The sequence below is a fragment of the Arachis duranensis genome, chromosome 2 (genome assembly GCF_000817695.3).
Source record: "Arachis duranensis cultivar V14167 chromosome 2, aradu.V14167.gnm2.J7QH, whole genome shotgun sequence".
In the NCBI taxonomy this organism is placed as follows: Eukaryota; Viridiplantae; Streptophyta; class Magnoliopsida; order Fabales; family Fabaceae; genus Arachis; species Arachis duranensis.
This window is the reverse complement of record NC_029773.3, coordinates 11,200,483-11,214,555: the sequence shown is the minus strand read 5'-3', so window position 1 is coordinate 11,214,555 and position 14,073 is coordinate 11,200,483. Positions and strand designations below refer to the sequence as shown.

The window sequence follows — 14,073 nt, the reverse complement described above, 5'->3', positions numbered from 1 at the left end:
TTTTGTAGTTTGTATTTTTAAAATATTCATTTCTTTCTTAATTCTCTAGTTCTATATAATAAAATTAATAAGTAATATGGATAAATATAAATCACCTGTTTATAATACAAATTTAAAAATTAAAATTTTTATTTTAAAAAATAATTTGTTGTAAAATAAAGTATAAATTAGTCTTATTTTTTTAAACAATAATATTATTGAGGAATTAAATTTAAAATTTTAAAAACAAAAAAGATTTTATTTTTTATTTTATTAGAGATAGTGTACCATTTTTCTAATAGAAAATTTTTTATGATAATTTCAATGAAGGATTATTCTTAATTTTAATATTTTTAGCACACAAAAACTTATAGAATTTTATAACTATTTTAACCATGCATATTGATCAATTTTAGCATTATTTAAAAGGAAAAAATATGATATTTAAATTACACTAGTTAATATTTCATATATAAAACCATTTCGGCACGCACTTCTATGTTAATCTTGCTATTTTTATAAAAATATTAATATTAACATAGAATTTGAATTTTTTTAATTTATTTTTTTTACAAGTAAGCAATAAATTTTTATTGGCAGAGTTCTTTTAAAATCTTTTTTCTATTTACGTAGTCATTATACTTAATAATCGAGTTTTTTTTTTGGTTATTTTCTCTCGTAACTAATTATTTAGTGAAAAAATATATAATAATTAATTTGATAGCTAATTTTTAGTACATATAATAATATTTTTATCTAAATTAAATAATGCATAAAAAATAAATAATAATGATTCTTCTATTTTTGATAATGTCATTTCATGCATAATTTTTTATATTGTATATTTGTATTTTTTTAAATGACATTATTAAAAAAATGATCATATTCATTTTTTATAGAAAATATAGTTATATATATGAATACTTAAATTTAATATTCAATAAATCAGATAAAAAATAAAGTTTTCAACTTTTTTTATTTTAATTTAATTAAAATTCACAAATTTAAATTTTTTAAAGAAAAACTAAAAAAAATATTTTTCTTTTTCTAATCGTAACATTTACATTTGATGTTGAAATAGAATTTTTTTCTTTTAAAAAAAATGTGGTGATGAAATAGGTTGATTTAAAAAATTTTTTCTCCTGCAAAACTAAACATTCAAGCACAAACAGTATTTTGCGTCTTTGCCCTATAGCAGCTGCCCCTTATCATTTCTTCTTTTTGAATTTGGGATACAATAATCATTTACACCCACACTACAGGACAAATACCAAACTTACCATTTATTTAGACTTGGAGTATCAAACTTCCATTAAAAGACGATAGAGCCCCTGAAATGAAATGGTTCCAATAAATTAATCTTTGAAAATCAGAGCTCAAATCTAATGAAAATTTATACTGCTTAAGATTAATTGAAAAAGAATCAAGTCTATCCGTTAATTCTTTTTAACCGACTTTCTACTTTACCTTTTTTATTCTCTCTTTTCTTTGTTGTATTTTTCTTTTCGACGATATTGTCAGGCAATTTAATGTCTATTGGGAAAATCTACCTTTTTTTTATTGTCCTATAATTTAGACAAATATTTACTATTTTTAATGAATAAATTTACTATGTTTGAAAAAAAATTGCACAATAATTTTTTTTTTATCTTCGTTTCAGACTTTGACTTTTTAAAACAACATTAATATTTATCATGAACTCAAAATGAAAAAAAGTTTCTAATAATTAAATTAATGATTTTTTACTACATTATAAAATATTTAAAATTAATTTCTACATATTGTATGAAACATTTTATACATCACTCAATCAAATCGTTAGAATTTACGGTGAATAATTTTATCTTTATTAATGGGGCATTTTCTTGAAATTTTCTTTTCAGTAATAGGATAATGGATCTTTGAAAACTTTTGTGATTAAATTATAAATTCTTAAAGGACAAAAATATCTAATGATTCTTTGATAAAATTTTATGATAAATTTATACATAGTTATGGACAAAAAATACAAGTACATCCCTAAAGAATTTTATGATAGATTTATATATAAGTCCCTAACAAAATAAGATAAAAGTGCATTGAAAAAAAGATGAAACATGTTTATTAATGTAATTTTTTTTAAAGACATATTATGAATCTACCACTCCAGTTCTTGAGAAACATACTCGAGATCTCTCTTGAACGATCTACGATTACATCACAAAATTCTCTTAGAAGTTTATTTAATACTTTTTTCTCTTTCGAATCCATTAATTTTTTTTTTTTGGTGACTATTCGAATCCATTAATTTATCGCAAAAATTTTAGATCTACTTGTCCTATCATTATTACTAGTACTTTACCCATAATCATATTACGGAATTAAATTCATAAATTTATAAAAAAAATATAATATAACTGATTTTTTCGTATCACATTTTCTTTTTCAATTCGCTATCATTGCTTGAAATTTCTATACAAGTTTTTTTTTTCAATTTAACTATCATTAGTAACGAAATTATTACATAAAAGTGTATTTTTTTTCTACTAACACTTGAATAGGAAAATATAAAACTTTTTTTTAATAGAAACTCAGGTGCAGTCGACTTTACGTGCAGTTGATAGTTGAAAGCTGTTAGATGAAAATTTAGTCAAATCAATCAAATTATCTAACGACTATCAGTTATCAACTTTTCGATTGCACCTGAATTTTCACCAACTTTTTTATTTAAATTAAAAAACCATGAGTACACACCATGCAAAAGAAAAGAGAAGAAAGAATTACATCACAACATACTTGCCTCACAACAATTTACTTCTTTGCTTACATACTTAATGAGGCTAAGAATTTTGCTTAGGATGCACAGTATACCATGTCTGGATAGAAGTGAGAAGCAATGCTAACACAGCAGCAAGAAAGGCAATGCAGGACCATGGGGTATTGAAGTAAGTGCTGCGTAATTGAGCCAACCAACAAGTCTTCCATTTATTTCCGTAATGCTTATCGATTTGTTCCTTGATTTGAATATATTTATTGCTGTATCCCACGACACTGCTGCTGTAATTGAACATTTTAGCGGGCAACACACCCTTTAATTCATTGAATAGTTTCGCCACTTCTTCATCACTTCCGAGCATGTTTTGGAGAACACCAGCTACTCTTAGCTCCTTCACATCCTCGGCATCATCAATGAATGAATCCATCAGAGAGAAGTAGGAACAGAACTCGTAGTTGTTGGGGAAATCCGGAAGCATTTCGTATGCAATCATATTGTGATAGAAATAAGGAGCCACATCATCAACTACGATCCCTGGAAGCATTAATTTTCCGCTAAACAATTTGGAGGTGAAAGATACGTTACTCCATTTCCATTCAGAAGTTTTGTTTGCTTCCACCCGAATTCCTACATTTCTAAGATCCCTTATGTTCTTATATCTATGCCAACTAAGAGGTAAAGTTTCCTCTTTTTTGAATAATCTAGAAATCATAGCGTACATGAAGCTAATACTGCGATCAAGTAGAGAAGGCTTTACCTGAGGAGAAAGCGATGACCCAAATGTATGAAACAAGCGAATATAGTCCAGAAGATGAGCTGGTTTGAGTTCATTTGAATCTTCTTGATTTCTTCTTGTTAGGCACATGAATAGAAATTTGAAAAATAATTTGGTCAACTCACTCATAGGCTTATCGCTCAGAAGTTCTAGCAACTCCATTGGAAGTTGGTTTTCCAACAAAATAATATCTCTCCATATATACATCAATTGGTCAAGCTTTAGGGTCAATTTTTCTGGATGTTGTTCATCAACATTGTCCATGAAATACAACAAAGCACATCCATCCACAAACAACATGTCAGCCAGTTTCCTGTCATTGTAATCTTTAATCACGTCTTGACTGAACAGATTCCTCATTGTTGGAATCTTTCTTGTTATAGTTTCATACAGAGACACTTTTGGATCATTCTTGTGTCTATCATCATTTCCGTTTTGTTGTTCTTTGCGTCTCTTGAATTGCTCAAGATAGAGATGTGCCCAACGTGTTTTGAATTGTTGTCCTAGCTTGAGATCAGTATCATCAAGATGATGATGGATGGGACCAAATGATATCATCTTTGGTGAACAATACTTAACAAAGTTGTGATTTTTACGACGCAGAAAAACAGGAACGTTCTGTATTTTTGGCGGTAATAACGGTTGTGCCTCCTCTGGTTGAGTCTGTAGCTGAAGCAGTTTAGCAATCTGAGGATCCAATTCCTGAGCAGGCTGAGACTGAGACTGAAACTGAGGCTGAGGCTTAGACCCAAAATGGTTCATGAGTAATCTTGGGATCATGTGAACCATTGTCTAATACTTAGCTTTTGTTTGGCTTATCAATCAAAATAAATTCCTGCAGTAAATAGCTTTCGTCTTCTCAGACCAAAAGTTTAAACAAAATAATCATTTTGATCTTGTAATTACTCACATTAAGTTGTTTTAAGGTAAAGTTGACCGTTTAAAATTCTTAAATCTTTTAATATGTTTCACATAAAAATAACGAATATTTACTTCTTTTTATTATGTATAATAGAATTAGGAATGAACTAGTTAAACTTAACATTTTATTTGAACTATTGGATTTTTTGGTTTTATTTTTCAAACATTGGAAAATATTGAACGTCATCATGACAATGTGGCAAAAGCATGCAAATAAAGAAGCATAGAAGGAGTTGAAGTTGATGCATGTATGGATAGCTAGCTAACCTTAATTATCACGAGGAGAGTGAAGTCCTTCGTGCCCTGAAACAAAGGAACAAGAAAGAAACGAAAGGGATTCTGATTATCAGTTTGAGAATAGTGAATGAAGTTTGTATCCATGTGCGTCTAATGGGAGACTTGCAAATTTACCTGCCACTAATATTATATACTTCTTAATAAGTAAGACTTCTTTTTATATATTTTTTATTTTTTATATTAAAAACTATACAAAAGATAAAAAATTACAAATATCATTTTTCTAAATTTTATATTTCATTCACCTGTTTATTATTCAAGTGCTACTGTCCTTGAAAATTGACTCGCTGTTCATAAATCTGCACATAGAGATTCGGACGTGGGAAACTGGGAAATAATATATTACCTCGTTTGTTTCTTTTCTTCTTCCTTTCTTTTGGATCTCGGATTTTGTTTAAAGCAAATATTCAGAGTTAACACTAAATTTGATCTTTAAAATTTGAAATGAAATTCAATTTGACTTTTAAAAGTTAATAGATTCAAATTAAATTTTAAAATTTACAATTATAACATTAATTTTTAAGGACTAATCCGGGAGTTATTACTATAAAATTTGAGAACCGAATTAAATCAATTATAGTTTTAAAGATCAATTTGAGTTAAATTTTAAATTTTAACGATCAAGTTGAATATTAACTCTAAATGTTTATTTATGTTACTACTATAGCTATTTACAAAGATATTTAAAGAACAGGTTCGCTACACATATAAACTTTTTTGGTATACAAGTTCATACAAATTGGCACAAGTCTAACAAAAACAACTCTCATATTAACATGCGTATAAAGTATAAACACACGCTCATTCAACCGTTCAATAGCGCGCTATTATGAAAAACGCTTCTTTTTCTTCCTTGATCAAAATCCCAACTTTAAAAATGTAAACGACACTCGAAATCTCTTCAAAACTATCAAAATCGTCGCGAAAACTCAAGGAAATCTACAAGAAAAGTTCAAAATCTCCATCAAGAAACACATAAACAAAAGACGAAAGATTATTCAAGGTACTGTTTACTAATCATCTAATTTTTTCACTTTTCTCTTTCTCATTTCAATCGCAAAAGAGTAGATAGTCATATTTTTGTTTATTTAGTAGATTCATTATGTGTTCTTACTATAAAGTACATATTACTATTCTCATCATACTGTTCAATCGATGATAACTGTTTTACGTATTATTTCACATATAGTTTAATATATATTTTCATGTGCTTCAGAGATTTGAATGTGTTTTTGTGCATGTTTGCATGTTTTGAACTGAATTTGTCTGTAGGAACTGAGTTTATATAAATAAAAACTTTCGATGTATTTCAAGTGAATTCGCGTGTAACTGGTGCTGTTATTCTTGAATATTGTTCTTGTGCTTCTGGTGTCATTTTATGCATATTTGATTGAGTTGAATATCATTTTGAACTTATATTATCTCATGTAATCAAAAAATAATAGAGATGTATATAGTTTATATTTTAGTGTATTTCAAATGAATTTGAGTGTAATTGATGTTGTTGTCCTATTCTTGCGGTATCTAAAAACAGAATATTACTCTTGTGTTTTCCAACAAAATGATATCTCTCCATATATACATCAATTGGTCAAGCTTTAGGGTCAACTTTTCTGAATGTTGTTCATCAACAATGTCCTTGAAATACAACAAAGCACATGCATCCACAAACAAAATGTCAGCCAGTTCCCTATCATTGTAATCTTGAATCACGTTTTGACTGAACAGATTCCTCAACGGTTGTGCCTCCTTTGGTTGAGGTTGAAGCTGAAGCAGTTTAGCAATCTGGGGATCCAATTCTTGGGCAGGCAGACTGAGGCTGAGGCTAAGGTTGAGACCCAAAATAGTTCTTTGTTTGGCTTATCAATTAAAATAAATCCCTGCAATAAACAACTTTCGTCTTCTTAGACCAAAAGTTTAAATAAAATAACCTTTTTATTCTTGTAATTACTCCCATCAAGTTAAAGTAAAGTTGACTGTTTAAAATTATTTGATTATTTAATATGTTTAACTATCATCTAACAGTTCTTTAATAATATCTTTATATAAAGATAAATTTATGGAATCCCATTAGGGAGACAATGGACTATTTGTATAATGTGTACAATCATACTATCTAGAATAACCATCCGAGTACTAGAATAATAAACATCTTCCGAAAAAATTAAACTGATTTTGGAGTTCACCAAGGATTGAACTCTTAATCTTTTGAATCTAACACTCTAATATCATGTCATGATACCACTCATCCCAAAAATTTCAACTGATGAAAAAATGTAATACTAATGGTTATATCTTTAATACTCCATAAACCTTCATTGTATACATTATACAAATATTTCATTGGCTCCTCGTACTTTCCCAAATTTATGTGAATATATATTCAACTCTTTTTATTATGTATAATAAACTATGAATGAACTAGTTAAACTTAAAACTTTTTAACCAATAATTTGAACTATTGGGTCTTTTGGTTTTATTTTTAAAACATTGAAAAATGTTGAACGCCGTCATCAACAATGTGGCAAAAGCATGCAATTAAAGAAGCAGCATAGAAGGAGTTGAAGTTGATGTATGTATGGATAGCTAGCTCACCTTAATTACCAAGAGGGAGAGTAAAGTCCTTCGTGCCCTGAAATAAATTAAAGGAAAAAGAAAGAAACTATAGGGATTCTCAGGAAACCAAAAACAAACTATAGTCTATAGGGATTCTGGTTATCAGTTTGAGAATAGTGAATAAAGTTTGTATCCATATGCTTCTAATGGGAGACTTGCAAGTTTACCTGCTAGTAATGTTATATTCTACTTCTGTGTAAGACTTTTTTATATTTTTTATTTTTAATATTAAAAAATTATACAAAAGATAAAGAAAATTACAAATATAATTTTTCCAAATTTTATATTTCATTCACCTGTTCATTATTCAAGTGCTACTGTCCTTGTAAGTTGTCTCGCTGTTCATAAATCTGCACATGGAGGAATGGACGTGGGAGACTGGATAATAATATAGGAATCCAATAATATATTAGTATATTACTTCATTTGTTTCCTTTCTTTTGGATCTTCGGATTTTGTTTAAAGTAAATGGTCATCTATGTTTTGTTAATTAATGTCGTCTACTATAGCTATTTACAAAGATATTTAAAGAATACAAGTACAAAACTAGCAATTGATTATGAATATGTTCATTAAAATAAAATTAGAAAAAATATGGAAACAATTATAAATATGAACAATGTGAATAATCAATCAAAAATTGAATTTTTAAAAAACCAGATTTTAGAAAAATTAAAAAAGGCTCGTAACCCATTATATAAAAAACATTCTCTCTCATTAATAATCCTAATAATCCCTCTCCTTTAAACCTTAATTTCTCTTTTTAAACCCCCAACGTCATGCGATGCACAGTTTCTTTGCACGGCCACAACGCTGCCGCGGCATCGCCTGGTCTTCCGTCGCCCCGTCATCGTTGCAGACCGCGATAACCATCACCATTGACGCAGGAATCTGTGTGAATTTTGACAGTGAGGCAAAATATATAATATAATAATAATTTTTATAAAAAAATATTATGTACATAAAAATCAGTTATCAAATTATTTATTAGTCATTATATATTTATATATAAATGCATGTATTGTTTAATTTATATTTAATGTGTATTTTTTATTTCGATATGTATACAGGTGGTTATTTCTATGTACATATTGAAAGAGTCTAGCAGCGAAAATGACACAAATGTCCAAACAACACAATATGGCAGCAACTATAACAAGCAAATATAGCAAGTAAAGCAATAACAAGAACACACCGAGATTTTAACGTGGAAAACCCCCTCAATGTGAGAGGTAAAAATCACGGGTCATCCAGACCAATGAAATAGCTCCACTATAATCAAATGAGGTACAAGAGAGTCTCAAACAAAGCAAAAAAATGTGCATATAACCAGGCAAAACATCAAAGCACCAAAGCTCACAACTAAGAAGCAAGAAGATGAAATATACCCAAAAAATAGAGCTGATGTCAAAGCTAATTTCTCCCTCTGCAGACTTCTAATTAAAATCTCCACCGTTCAGAATGAAGAACAAGATGTGAAGAATCTACAGTTCAAATTTCATGTCGATCCAACGGTGAAAGAATGAGAAACTGCCGTTCCAAGATTGCTTCTCTGAGTAAAAATGAGAAACCTAATTTCTCTCTTGCGAAACCAATTTCTCCTACTGCAAACCTTCGATCAACATCTCCACCGACCAGAATGAAGAACAAGATGATAGAAACACGCAGTTTAAATTTCAAGCCGATCCAACGGTGAACAATTGAGAAACTGCCATTTGAAATTTACTGCTTTGGACAAAAATGGGAATTCTGTTTTTTCCCTTCTTTCTCTCTTTTGGTGGCTACTCTCTTTCTTTCAAAAAACCTCAAAAAACTGAATTAAGATTGTGACACTAGGGTGCAAGAATACACCCCCAAAATGTTGGACTTGGGTCTCACAAAAGAGAGAAAAAATCCAACACATATAACATGATTAGTCTTTAAAATATATAATTTACAAATTAAAATACTAAAATAGTAATTTAAATGATAACATAAAATTTAGAATTTTATTATTTAGGTTTCATCTTTCAAAAAAATTGAGTAATATTTTTCTTAACAATACAATCGACATATCTCTTTTTATATAGAATAATGCTACATATTCAAGATTTTTTTGTTAACCAAATCCAACCAAGTTAATCTAAGATAATAAAAATCAGTTATAATTAACATTATTTCAAGTCTTATTGTTTAACTTGGTTATACTTAGTTTATAGAAAGACTTGGATGTGTAGTATTACTCTTATATATATTAGTAAATACTTATTTAAAAATTTACTTCTCATATAATTAGAAGCCAATTCTGATTGAGATTCATAGTTGAAAAAATTCTTTCAATTAATGCAATAGTTACAGAAAAAAAATTAAAACTAATATAAAAAAAGGATAAATAATACTCTTTCAAATCGATTTCTAAGAAAAAACACAAATTTCATTTAAATTGAGAATTGATCATTCTAACGACATCTAATATGAAATTCTTAAATTGATTATGAAATACCAAAAATTGAGTAAAAAATTATTATGGGGTCAAATTCAATAATTTAGTGGGAACAAATAAATATTATTATCATATACTACTAAAAAAAATTTCAAATGACATCCGTCCCTAGCCACACCATCGTTCGTCCACCACTCGCCCCTCCTCTGTGACGGAATTAGCCACATCTACCGCCGTTCATGAATACTTGCCCTTTACTTTTCGCTTGATATTCTTGCATCTAGGCCATGACATTATCAAAAGCGTGGTGCAAATTCACAGATGTTGTGTGAGCGAAATACCAAATCGTCAAATCTCTTGCTTCTTGGCTCCAATAGAGGTTCGTCTTGGCTGCTCTTGATATGTGTGTGTCTCCTCTTTACGTTCTTACTCCACACGTTTCAATATATATTTCGGTGCCACTTTATCTACTTGCTCAAAGCTTAAGTCACTCAGAGAATGATGTCACAAAATACTCCTTAACTTGAACAATAAGCACTACAATTTTACTTCCCGTGATATTGCATTATATGTGACAACAAACTTGTTGAATGTTGAGTTAGAAACCTGTTCTACAACTTTATATATCATAAAACTTAGAGTGGACTGTGTTGATCTTGTGATACAATTCACCTTTCCTCTAAATTGTGCTTGAACTTTCCTGAACTTCTCGTGAGTATACACATGCTAAAATTGAGTTTCTATTGGTGATTTTGTTGCACACGGTATGACGGTATGAAAATCTGCAGCGTCAGATTATCATATTGCTTCACAAATTGAATCAAAGAGCTATTGCATGTGATAAACTTGTTAAAAAAAACATGCGTGCTCTCGCTCCTTTGTGTGCTTCTCATCTCGACCCAAAAGTGGAGATCAAGATAAATTGAAATCTATAAATGACGATCTTCAAATAGCTCTGCAAAAATGGGACAGAAAACAAAAATGAGACTGCAAATGAACCGAAAGTTATACTCCTTTGAACCGAAAAAACTGACAACATCAATTAATTCGAATGAAACAACGGTTACTTCAAAGTCACTTATTGCCTCCAACACCATACTTCATGAGAAAATCATTCCAATTTCTGTCAAATACATCTTTTGTAAACGAGTTCCAAACAACATGACTCATCTCTTGTTCAATTTTTTCGTGTCTCGTATAGCCATTTAATTTGTGTGGAATCTTCTTCTTAATATGCCAAATACACCACTGTGAATTGTTGTTGGCATACAAGTCTCAATAGCCCTTTACATCGATGCGCATTGACCGGTAAGAATCTCATTTGGTGTCTTTCCTCCCATACAACGAAGCCAACATTCGAATAACCATTTGAATGACTGAATGTCCTCATTTTTCATCAAAGTGCATCCAAGAAATGTCGACTAACCATAGTGATTCACACTGACAAAAGAACCAAAAACCAGATTATACTTATAGTGGACACCAAAAGGAAAATCCATTATGAACCGAAATTAGTTGCTCGTATGAACCAAAAATGATATCACAACGAACCAAAACCAGAACGGCAAAAATTACTTGTTTGTATTGTAAGTCGTATAAAATAAAATAACATCTCTGAAATACTCATACATAGCCCTGCTTCTTGCATCAGCCCAAAATGCATTTTTGATAGAGTAATCAACTTCAAGATTAAGCTCATAAAAGAAATTTTGATTATTCTCTTTCATTCTTAATAAGTACTTCCCAAATTCTTTGGCAACATCTTGTTCAGAAACATTCCTTACTTCCCTTAGCTTGTGATGTAATTCCTCACGTCTTTTTCAACTTAGTTCACGATGACCATCCACTACTGCTACAAATGACTGATATGTTTTACTCAGTCTGATTCCAGGTTCCTCAATAAAACTTAGCTCTCTGTGTTGTTTAACCATCTCTACTCGATCTAGACAGTATGGATGTGAATGATTCAGAACAACTTTAAAAATTATCCAAAGACCAACATCTTTCAAAATATGTATGTAAAATCCTAGCTGGAGAGTTTATTCCTGCTAAGGGATTTGTCTTCAGAGTTAGAGATATCTTGGATTTCTATTTCTCCTCTCTATTATGTAAGTAATTGATTCTTAATTTCACATTCCTTCCGATTGGTGTTCCTTATTTTCGTAGAAAAACCAGCAAGTTTGGAAAAATCTTTGTAGAATTTTCCGACGTTTGCCAGTATTTTGAAAGTCATTCCAATCTTTGGGACAAATTGTTGATCGATAACACACATGGACTGAAAAATAAACTGAAATATGAAAATAACCAGACCATTGTGTAATAATAAATGAACAAAAAGTTGTGCATTCTATAAATTAAGAAACTCCTGCATTTTATCCAAATTAAATTCATAAACAACACTGATTTTAGCAAAGAAGAATAAAATTATTCATTATTACTCTATTCAATTGCATTAGATTTCATTCCATTCCATTAAATTCAAAATTGTTGACAAATAAAGCGAAATTTGAATATAACCAGACCATTGTGTAATAATAAATGAACAAAAAATTGTGCATTCTATCTAAATTCAAATTCATAAACAACACAAATTTAGAAAAGAAGAATGAAGTTATTCATTATCACTTTATTCAATTGTATTAGATTCCATTCCATTCCACCTAATTCAAAATTATTGACGAATGAACTGAAATATCAATATAAGCAGACCATTGTGTAATAACAAATAAATCGAAAATATCAATATAACCAAACTGTTGTTATTCAATTGCATTAGATTTAATTCCATTCCATTCAATTCAAAATTACACTATAGTATAATCCAAACCTCGTCTACTTGATTTGATTTAGATGTATAATCTAAATCACCCTTATTCAACTAATTTGAACTTGAATCATTTATTGTTTTAGAACAATTTTAATTACACTGCTCAATTTAAAAAAAACCAAATACAGATCATTATCTAAAGAAAACGAAGAACACAAAAAATCAGACGAACAAAGCAAAGAAGAACGAAAAAGAAGAAGACGTTTACGTTGAAGAAGAACGAAGAACAAAACGAAAATCTAAAGAACGAAGAAGAAAGAAGACATTTAGGTTTAAGAAGAACGAAAAAAGGAGGTTTATGTTAAAACTTAAAAGTCTATTATAAGAAATGGGGCGCGTGATCTAAAATGTGAAATTATTTGGATGCAGAGTATTATGCTTTTAATTATTATTTAATTATTAATGATTATAAATATGTGATAAAATATGTTATTAAATTACTAAACTAAAAAAATTGAACTAATAATAAAACGAGAATAAAAATAATAAAGAGTAATTACCAAATCAGTTCCCAAGGATTTTTAAATCGGACATTTTAGTCCCCAAAAAAAATTAATACACAGATCAATCTCTAAGGTTTTACTCCGGTGGATAAATCAGTCTCCAATTCATTTTTCGATAAAATAATTACCCAGACCAGTCCCCAAAGATTTTAAAAATGGACATTTTAGTCCCCAAGAAAAATTAATGTACAAATCAATCCCCAATATTTTTCTCTATTAGACATAACAGTCCTCCGTCCAAAAATAAAATAAAATTATTTTTATTATAATTATTATTATTATACAATAATACTGTATTATTTTTTTGTATTTTTTGGACAAAAATAATGATAAATTTATGAGTAATTACCCAAATCAGTCCCCAATAATTTTAGAAATGGACATTTTAGTCCCAAAAAAAGTTAATATACAGATCAATTCTCAAGATTTTATTCCGGCAGATAAATCAGTCCCAGTTTATTTTTCGGCAGAGTAATTACCCAGATCAGTCCCCAAAGATTTTAAAAATGGACATTTTAGTCCCCAAGAAAAACTAATGTACAAATCAATCCCCAACGTTTCTCTCTCTTAGACATAATAGTCCTCCATTCAAAAATAAAATAAAATAAAATAATTATTATTAAGAATCTAATGAATAAATTTATCATTATTTTTGTCCAAAAAATGCAAAAAAAATATAATACAGTATTATTGTATAATAATAATAATAAAAATAATTTTATTTTATTTTTGGACAGAGAATTGTTATGTCTATTAGAGAAAAATATTGGGGATTGATTTGTACATTAATTTTTTTAGGGACTAAAATGTCCATTTTTAAAATCTTTGGGGACTGATATGTGTAATTACTTTGCCGGAAAATGAATTGGGGACTGATTTGTCCCCCGGAGTAAAACTTTGGAAATTGATCTGTGTATTAATTTTTTTAGACTAAAATATCCGATTTTAAAATTGTTGGGGACTGATTTGAGTAATTAC

The 14,073-nt window shown here is 29.2% G+C and overlaps 1 protein-coding gene across 1 annotated transcript; it reads right to left on the bottom strand.

Annotated features, from left to right (window-relative positions):
* Window positions 1-2,681: 2,681 nt before the first annotated feature.
* LOC107473505 (UPF0481 protein At3g47200-like) lies at window positions 2,682-4,041 on the bottom strand. Its single transcript, XM_016093084.3, has one exon. It carries the CDS (start codon window positions 3,867-3,869, stop codon window positions 2,799-2,801), a length of 1,071 nt encoding a protein of 356 aa, XP_015948570.2. The 5' UTR covers window positions 3,870-4,041; the 3' UTR covers window positions 2,682-2,798.
* Window positions 4,042-14,073: the final 10,032 nt, after the last annotated feature.

What these genes read in the sequence shown, in the direction of transcription:
- LOC107473505 (XM_016093084.3), bottom strand. Translation starts at nt 3,869, where the DNA reads ATGAGGAATCTGTTCAGTCAAGACGTGATTAAAGATTACAATGACAGG.